The sequence below is a fragment of the Phodopus roborovskii genome, unplaced genomic scaffold (assembly GCF_943737965.1).
Source record: "Phodopus roborovskii unplaced genomic scaffold, PHOROB, whole genome shotgun sequence".
NCBI lineage: Eukaryota > Metazoa > Chordata > Mammalia > Rodentia > Cricetidae > Phodopus > Phodopus roborovskii.
In genome coordinates, this window is record NW_026126459.1 from 24,973,747 (window position 1) to 24,982,619 (window position 8,873).

Consider the following 8,873-nt stretch of genomic DNA (forward strand, 5'->3'; position numbering starts at 1 on the left):
CTTTGATAGGAAGTGATCCCCCAGCACCGTTCATAGCTATCTTCCCTTTCTGCATCCTCGTCTAATTCTCCCACCTACTCAATGCCTGGCTGGCCCAGTTCCTGCCACTCCAGACACTATGCCCTTTGATGCCAAGGCCCCGCTCAGCTGAACCCTTCCTGTGTTCTTCCTTAAGATCCATTGCAGCTGTTGTCTCCTTAGAGGGCACCAGAAGAGCTCCCACCACAGCCTCCCTGTGTTCTTTGGAATCTTGAGCCTGTCCCAATAGGGCTGTCCTCACGTAAGAACCTGGCCCCAAGGGCAGGAACTTTGTCTTACTTGTTTTGTGGGAGGAACCCCATAAATGTTTGTCAAGAGAGCAAGGCAAAAAGAAAGAGATGCTGGGTGAGCCAGCCCTGTGCTTTGGATAGAGCAAATCCAACCTGAAACTCTGAGAACACACAATTGGGCCTAAGGATAGATAGGGAAGCCCTAACTCCCAAGAGACCACCAGTGAATCCCAGCAAAGAGACATGGGAAACTCCCAAACTGCTTTACGGCAAGCTTCACCTGGCTAACAGATGGAAGAGCGCAGAGGAGCCCAGCAGAGCAGGGAATACAAGAAGAGGGAAGTGCCACTAGGCTAGCGCCTTCAGAAGACCCTGAACTAACTAAACTACTGTGTCATTGCCTCGGTTGCATCCAGTCTTCCTACTGGAAATAGAAACCCAAGACAGACTTGGAACATGTAAGAGAGGCCTTGGCCCAGAGTCTGTTCCCAAGGGGGCAGATCCTAGGTGGCCTCAGGGAAGGTCAAGGAGATGAACACTGAGCCATCCCGAAGAAACAAGGATGAAGAGTCCAGAGCCCAACAGCAAATGCCCTGCTTCTTATAGGGAAGGGATCGGGATGCAGATTAAGGAATTATAAAACATGGGAGGAGGCACCAAGAGTCACCTGAGGAGACACGAAACCAAGTAGGTTTCATTTTCACACATCAGTGTATTGCTGGATAGCAAAAAGCTTACCATGGACACTATCTGACCACACCTTCCCAGAAATCCCAAAAATAAGACAAGAGGGACTGGGGAGATTTTGCTATGCAAGCGTGAGTTAGGATCCAAGCAACTATGTAAAATGCTTGGCATTTTGGTGTGCCTTGTAACACCATTGGAGTGAAGGGAGATGGATGGATCCCCAAGTCTCGTTGTCCAACCAGTGAAGTACAGGCTCAGTGAAAGACCTTGTCCCAAAAAATATGGAGAGTGCTAGAGTAAGACGTTCAAAGTCAACTTCTGCCCCGCCCCCTCTCATTTGCATTACAAATAAATATGAATGTAATTTAATTTAAAAAAAAAAAAAAACAAGCCAGGGAATGGTGGTGTATGCCTTTAAACCCAGAACTTGGGAGGCAGAAGCAGGTGGATTTCTGTGAGTTAGAGGCCAGCCTGGTCTATGAAGTGAGCTTTAGGACAGCCAGGATTGTTATACAGAGAAACCCTGTCTTAGGGGGAGAAAACGAGGGAGGAAAGGAAGGAAGCTTCACTCCAATGGTGTTACAAGGCACACCAAGATGCCAAGCTTTTACATAGTTGCTTGGATCCTAACTCACCCTTGCATAACAAAACTGAGGAAGGAGGGAGGAAGGGAGGGAAAGAGAGAGGGAGGGAGGTAGGAAGGGGGGGAGGAAGGAAGAAAGAAAGGAAAAAAGGAAAAGAAAAATAAGACAGAGTAATGCGCTCCAGAAAATAGTATATTAAATAGACTGGGAGACCAGGGGACAGGCCTCCATTATGTATATAATCCAAGCTGGCCTTGAACTCGGGGTCCTCTTGCCTCAGCTTCCCAAGTGTTGAGATTACAGGCATAAAACACCACACCACTTTGGTTAAGTGAATGTTAAAGTAGCTAAGGCACTTTAACAACACAGTCTTCATTAACAAAATGATAGCATTTTGGAAAGTTGCCAGTGGAAACCCTGAGTGCTCTATTCTTGACCTTGATTGCCTTTTTGCCTCCATTAATGACTTATGTAGGACTGTTATCAAAGACCTAAATAGGAGGGTCCGGGCACGTAACTTAGATCATGGAGTGTTTATCTAGCATGCACAAAGCCCTGGGTTCAAACCAGGAGTGGTGATGCACACCTGAGATCTTAACACAGGAAGGCCAAGAGCTCAGTCAGCCTCAGCTACATAGCAAGTTTGAGACTAGCCTGGGCTAAAAAGCCCCTCAAAAAGGTAATAATCATGAAAATATTTTAATTTAAAAATATAAACAGAACATGTATCCAGTATGGGGGAAAAAAAAGAACAAGGCATCACTAACACATGGGCTAGGACAATCCCGATCCCAAGTGCCTACACGGCATTGCTTGATGGTATAAATCCCTGCAGCATTATAAGGAAGAAAGGAAGACATTAACTCTTGTATTTTGTATAAAGATTCAGCTAACGGCAGGTGTGGCGGACCATGCCTATAATTTCATTACTTAAGGGGTTCAGGAGGACTGCTTGAGTTTCAGACCAGGATGGGTTATATAGCAAAGCCTTGTTTGAAAAACTAATAGCTGGAGATGGAGCTCAGTAGTGTATACAGCATTTGCCTAGTCCTAAGTTCCATTCCCAGTATCCTCTCTCTCTCTCTCTCTCTCTCTCTCTCTCTCTCTCTCTCTCTCTCACACACACACACACACACACACACACACACACACACACACACACACACACGTTACTCTTGAAAGCATCTGTGTGAAAATCTCCAGAAACTGTCAAAGCAGCCAGAATGATAAGGTGGTCCCTGAAACACAGTATACACAAACTGCAGAAATGTTAGGGTTCATGAACAGGTGTCTGCTTGCCTTCCCCACCCATCTGTTCTCTAAATACTAAGAGCCCCATTTCCTTACTTCTCACATTCCTCCGGTTTTTGTTTCTTCATCACCACAAGGATTCAAGTCACCTTTCTGGGGGTGGTTTGGTTTGGTTTGGTTTGGTTTGGTTTGGTTTGGTTTGATTTGGTTTGGTTTGGTTTGGTTTGGTTTGGTTTGGTTTGGTTTGATTTGGTTTGGTTTGGTTTGGTTTGGTTTGGTTTGGTTTTGGTTTCTTGAGACACGGTTTCTCTGTGTGTAGCCCTGGCTATCCTGGAACTCACTTTGTAGACTATGCTGGCCTTGAACTAAGAGATCCACATATCTCTGCCTTCTGAGTGCTGGAATTAAAGGCACAGGCCACCACCACCCCTCCTGAGTCACCTTTTAACAGAGCCTTCACTGGGGCAACACCTTACCTCACAGGCAGTGAGCACCTCACAGGTAGAGGCTGCCTGACCCCCTGTCTGGATGGCACAGAAGGGGGTTTTACCTGGGATAGTAGGATAACTGTGAGGTCCCTGCTGATGCTAGGAACATCTGTTTCTCTAATGACTTCCCACTAAGCTCAACCCTCTGGACCCAGTCTCTAAGGCTCCCTGTCTCCTGGGATTGGTTCTGGATTCACTGAACTACCCACTACCCTACCTCACCAACCTGGAGCACAATCCCTGTTTGCCCATCCCTGCTGCTCCAACCACTGCCCCCATTAAACACTGATCGGGCAAAGGGCACTGTCTCTAACTAGTTCTGTGACCAAAGACAAATTACACTGTACCACATTGCTCCCAAGGGCGCACAAAGATAGCACCTACATTGTGGAGATGTTGAGAGGATTATGCAAGAAGTTGGCCCAGGGCCTGGCCCTGTTGAGAGCATGAGAGGTAATACTCATTAAAGGGATGGGTTCCCAACTCTTTTTTTTTTCTTCTTCTTCTTTTTCTTTTTTGAGACAGTGTCTCTCTATGTCACCCTGGCTGTCCTACAACATCTGCATGGACTAAGCTGGTCTCAAATTCATACCACCTGCCTCTGCCTCTGCCTCCAAATGCTAGGATTAAAGGTTTGTGCCACCAAGCCTTGCCCTATCCTGTAAACTCCAAACTTTTACCAATTTCACACCTCCATGGAAGACTCTCCAGCGATACATAAATGTATGCAAATTATGTCTGTCCATTCATCTCCTCACCATCTCAAAGAGATGTTGCAGGAAGTCAATCTCCTGGGTCAAAGTGTCCACTTTGCCATGCAGATCCATTCTGCCCATGTATGCAGCATCTACATCCTGAGGAGAGGAAGAGAGCAAGCAGAATGCTCAAACTGGAGTCCAATTCTCTGGAGATCTACCAAGACCACTTCCCCCAGCCTAGTCACCCCACACACCTTCTTGAGCAACACAAATTCATTCTCCAAGGCAGTTCGCTTGTTGATTTCATCTTCGTACCTGTAATAAAGACAAGGCTCAGGCCAGCTCAGCCAGTTCTGTCTTTCAGGCAGTGGGCTCACCTGACTCTTTCTCCCACCACCCAGAAATAACTGTGGGGAACAGTTCTTTAACGCAATCAACCAACAAAGATACTGGGATGGTGTCTTTATTTAAACACTTCCTTCCCCTTTTTGAAGAAAGGGGCACCGAACTTGTACAACATTATGGCGCCGTGGGACTGCCATCCCTTTGGATCTGAGCCCTTAGAGCCTCTACCAGACAGAAAAACTGTGCCAACAGTGGTTAACCTCTGTCTCCACTTTCAACAACTCGCTGTCATTTGAAACAACAATTCCTGCCCAACCGCCTCTGCTGAGACTAAGGTTTAGAAATTGCCAGTGTAAAGTTATGGGAAAAGATTTGTTGTTCTTGTTTTGTTTGTTTGTTGTTTTTGAGACAGGGTTTCTCTGTGTGGCCCTGGCTGTCCTGGAACACCCTGTAGACCAGGCTGATCTCAAATTCAGAGATCTGCCTGCCTCTGCCTAGGAAAAGTTATTTCAAAATTACACCTTAATGTTATAAATATATGTATTGCCAACCATGTTGTAGGACTGTCATTTGGATCTCAATTCAAACACTCAATTTTCTAAATTTATATTTATGGGTCAGTTGAAAATTCCAAACTAGGTATTCCATGAGGCTGAGGAATTGGTACTCTGGACATTTTAGATATGGTTGTGGCTTTGTGTTTAAGTTTTGTTAGGTCAACTATGAACTATAGAAACATACCTGTTGTGATTTGATTTAAGATTATGTGAGGATATAAGGAATTTGTGACACAGGCATAGGACATCAATGTTGATATTTCTCAAGAAGGGAATTTGGAATGCCACCAAATATGAGAAAGAGCACAGGAGTGCAGGTGGCTTCCCTCAGTTTCTAGAGAATAATTAGGGTACAGGTTGTTCCTGTGCCCCAGATGTTTTTCTGAAGAAAATTAGCACTGTTGTGCTTTGTGTAACCTTGAGCATGCTAGGCTGGGTAACAGCCTCTTCTGCTGGGATGATATATATATATATATATAATTGTTATAACTGCAGGAATAACAACAAGGCTTGCGCTTGGCTGCCCCAGGCCCCTGGTTTCCTGTGTCAGTTCTAGCTCTAATCTGGAAAGGTGATTTGGCCAACCTCTCACATTTCCCTAGTCAATATGTTTATGAATAAAGTTATGAGATGACTAGACTTGCTTCAAGACAAGAAGGAAGGAGGTAGGAAAAGAGAGATTGGTGGAGCTTAGTTGGGTGGCTTTTTAAAATTACAAAACTGAGTGAGGTGGCACACATGTAATCTCTGAGACTGAAGCAGAAGAGTCTCCAAGAGTTCAAAGCCAGCCTGGGCTAAGAATGAGACCCTTTCTCAAGAAGACAATAGTAGTAGTAGTAGTAGTAGTAGTAGTAGTAACAACAACAAAATAAATGAAAAGCATCACAAACAAATACGCCGATGCCCTAGGCCCTCAGCAGAGGTAGCTCTCCCTGGATATGGGGGTGTGATCCTTTCCACAGTGTTATATATGTCCCACAGGGCAGCATGTATGTTCTCACTTGTTCTTGAAGTCCTCCAGATTGTCTTGCACGCTCCTCAGCTCCATATCCAGCCTCCCATTCTCACTCTGCTTGGCATCCAGCTGCCTCCTCAGGTTGCTCAGGTAAGTCTCAAAGAGAGGCTCCAGGTTCCTGGTGACCCCTGTATTCTGGCTCTGCTCCTGCAGCAGCGCCCACTTGGTCTCCAACACCTTGTTCTGCTGCTCCAGGAAACGCACCTGACCATGGAAGAAAGGACGGGTGGACATCATTTGGGGAGCAGTGTCCAGCACACCAGGGGCCAGCATCGCCTACATCTCACTGGGAGGAAACAATCCTGCTCCAATGACACTCCAAACAGATGGAAAGGACTCTAAAGAGACAGCAAACACAGGGCCCCTGTGCTCACATTATGTGTGCTGGTCACCTGAGCCTACACACTTGGTTCTCTGTCTCACTTTCCCTCTTGTCCACCTGTCCTGAGTAAAACTGGATGAGATCAGTGTTTAGGAGACCAATTCTGCATCAAAACCAACTGTTAAAAATGTCAGAGACAGCTGGGAAGTGGTGGCACACACCTTTAATCCCAGCACTTAAAAGGCAGAAGCAAGAAGATCTCTGAATTCAAGGCCAGCCTGGTCTACAGAGTGAGTTCCAGGACAGCCAAGATTGTTTCACAGAGAAACTGTATCTCAAAAAAAAAAAAATAGATATATAGATATATAGATACATAGATACATAGATATAGATAGATAGATAGATAGATAGATAGATAGATAGATAGATATAGATAGATATAGATAGTCAGAGAAGATCTCAAAAGCAGGCAACAGAATTTAAAAAAAAATATCAGAGAGATAGATGAGACTGGACTGGAGAGATGACTCAGCAGTTTAAGAACACTAGCTGATCTTCTGGAGGATCCAAATTTAACTTCTAGCACCCACACAGAGGCTCACAAAAGAACCAAGAGTCACCAGGTGAGAGGGTGAGAAGTGGGCCGCACCAGCCTTACCCTCTGTTATGCAGGTCCCACCTCCACAGCAACCCAGGCCCAGTCAAGTGACCATGAGTTCCATAGCAGGTGCCCTTTGCGCCCAAGACAGTAGGGCTCTGCAAACCACTTCATGCGTACATCCCTGTTCTCAAGCACCTGTGTGATCCTGGGCAAGTCACAGGACCACTACTCTAAGCCTCAGTTTTCATACCTTAGAAATGGGCAAAGCATCCCCTATCCTGACTCCTCACGGAACCCTGTGGGTGACACATGAGAAAGGGGAAGGGGCCCTTCTATGTTAAAAGTTCAAATCGTGGACCCTGAGCTATTCCTCAGACCTTCATCATGACCCCACTGCCTGGGCCCAGAGCCAAGACAAGGCAGCGCTGACAGAATGAGCACCAGAGTCCTCCCAGTCGCCCGATAGGTGAGACAAGGCTCCAGGACACTCCCAGAGTGTAATAGTCAAACTGGGCAGCGGCCACCCTCCTCACTCAAACAGAGATTCTTGACTGGGACCAGAAAAGGAGAAGCAGTGAGGGTTTCCTCTTGTCCCCCTTGTTGGAGAGAGCAGACAGGATCCCAAGGTTTCGACCTTGGATAATCTGTAGGATTCTTAAGCCATGCATGATCGCCCACAGCTATAAAATGACACAAGTCATTAAAAGCCACCTCCCTAACAGGAGCACTGACAACAACACGTTTTAATTATGAGGTAAGGCTGATGCTTAATGGTACCCAATGCTGTCAGGTAGGCTGGACCCCTCATAGCCTGAGGCACTCTCATAGGAGAAATCCAGCCAACATCAGGTTTCAATCCCAACCTGAGGTAGGCAGAAACAACAGTCACCCAATCCTGCCTGCCTAGTGCACATGTCTGAAACTCCATTTACCCAGACCACCCTCCTTTAGAGGTCCAGCTTCCAGCCCCCACCCCCAGTTTTGCCCCACCCACCTTGTCAATAAAGGAGGCAAACTTGTTGTTGAGGGTCTTGATCTGCTCGCGCTCCTGGGTGCGCACCCGCTGGATCTCGGGGTCTATCTCCACATTGAGAGGTGTCAGCAGACTCTGGTTAACAGTGACTTCCTGGATCCCCCCAGGAGGACAGACTGGCCCAAATGTCTGCCTGCCAGCCCCCAGGCCCATATAGGCCCCAGTGCCAAAGCCTCCTAGTGCCCGGCCAGAGGAGGCCCCACCAGCCACACTGACAGAGATGTTCTTGCCTCCCAAATTATAGAGGCTCCGGCTGCCAAAGCCACCGGAGCCGGGGCAAGAGCGGACCCCACCGCCACCGCCGCTGCTCCTGGACATGGTCACTGAGCTGTAGCTGGTTCGCATCCTACTTCCGCCTCCTCCACTGGCTGAGTTAGAGCTGAAGCCTCCTTTAGTGGAGAAAGTCTGTCGGGACACAGAGGACCGCATGACTGACAGAAAGTGCGAAAGCAGCTGGGAGCAGGAGGGACCAGAGGAGAGGAGCTCAGTGAGCTGCTGAGCCACCAAGGGCCTTTTTATCTTTTCCCAGCTGGGCTGGCCCTGGGTTCCACACACTACTGTGGTGATTACCACAGGTGAGAGGGAGGGGCCTTATGAGCCTGGGGGGAGCCCCTCTCCAGGAGGATATGGGAGGGCCTCGCCCAGCCATCATCCGGACTGAGAGCTGCACCTAAGCAGAGACTACTTGGGACAGGAAGCACACACACCCCCACCCCTAGCCCCTGCAGGCTCTCCTCTCTTGGAACAGGATGATAGGGCTCCCACGGCCACCCTCACCACCCAGTGGCTGACTTGGTCTCCTCCTACCCAGCCCTGGTGGCCTGCTGTCAATGGGGCTCTGTTTTGTGGGGTTTGTCCCAGGGCCCTGTGGTAAGCCAAGGCCCCGGGGCCCAGAGCTGTGCAGGTGGCGAGGGAAGGTGCATTGGGCAATGGGTTGTAGAGAGAGTGCCCAGGCCTGCTCCAGTCCCACCCTCCCAGCCCACGGCCTCCTGTCTCTTGGCAGGTCCAGTGTGGGGGGCACAG

The 8,873-nt window shown here is 48.0% G+C and overlaps 1 protein-coding gene across 2 annotated transcripts in view; it reads right to left on the reverse strand.

Annotated features, from left to right (window-relative positions):
• Positions 1–8,350, reverse strand: part of Krt79 (keratin 79) — an 88,538-nt gene extending 80,188 nt beyond the window's left edge. The window contains exons 1-4 of one of the 2 annotated variants that reach the window (XM_051189953.1): positions 7,812–8,349; positions 5,881–6,098; positions 4,232–4,292; positions 4,038–4,133 (exon numbers count right to left, since the gene is read on the reverse strand). In XM_051189953.1, coding sequence (XP_051045910.1) covers positions 4,038–4,133; positions 4,232–4,292; positions 5,881–6,098; positions 7,812–8,279 — 843 coding nt within the window. In that variant the 5' untranslated portion in view covers positions 8,280–8,349. Of the gene's footprint in view, positions 1–4,037; positions 4,134–4,231; positions 4,293–5,880; positions 6,099–7,811 lie in introns of both variants that reach the window. The other variant, XM_051189952.1, reaches the window with a different exon arrangement.
• Between the last annotated feature and the right edge of the window lie 523 nt (positions 8,351–8,873).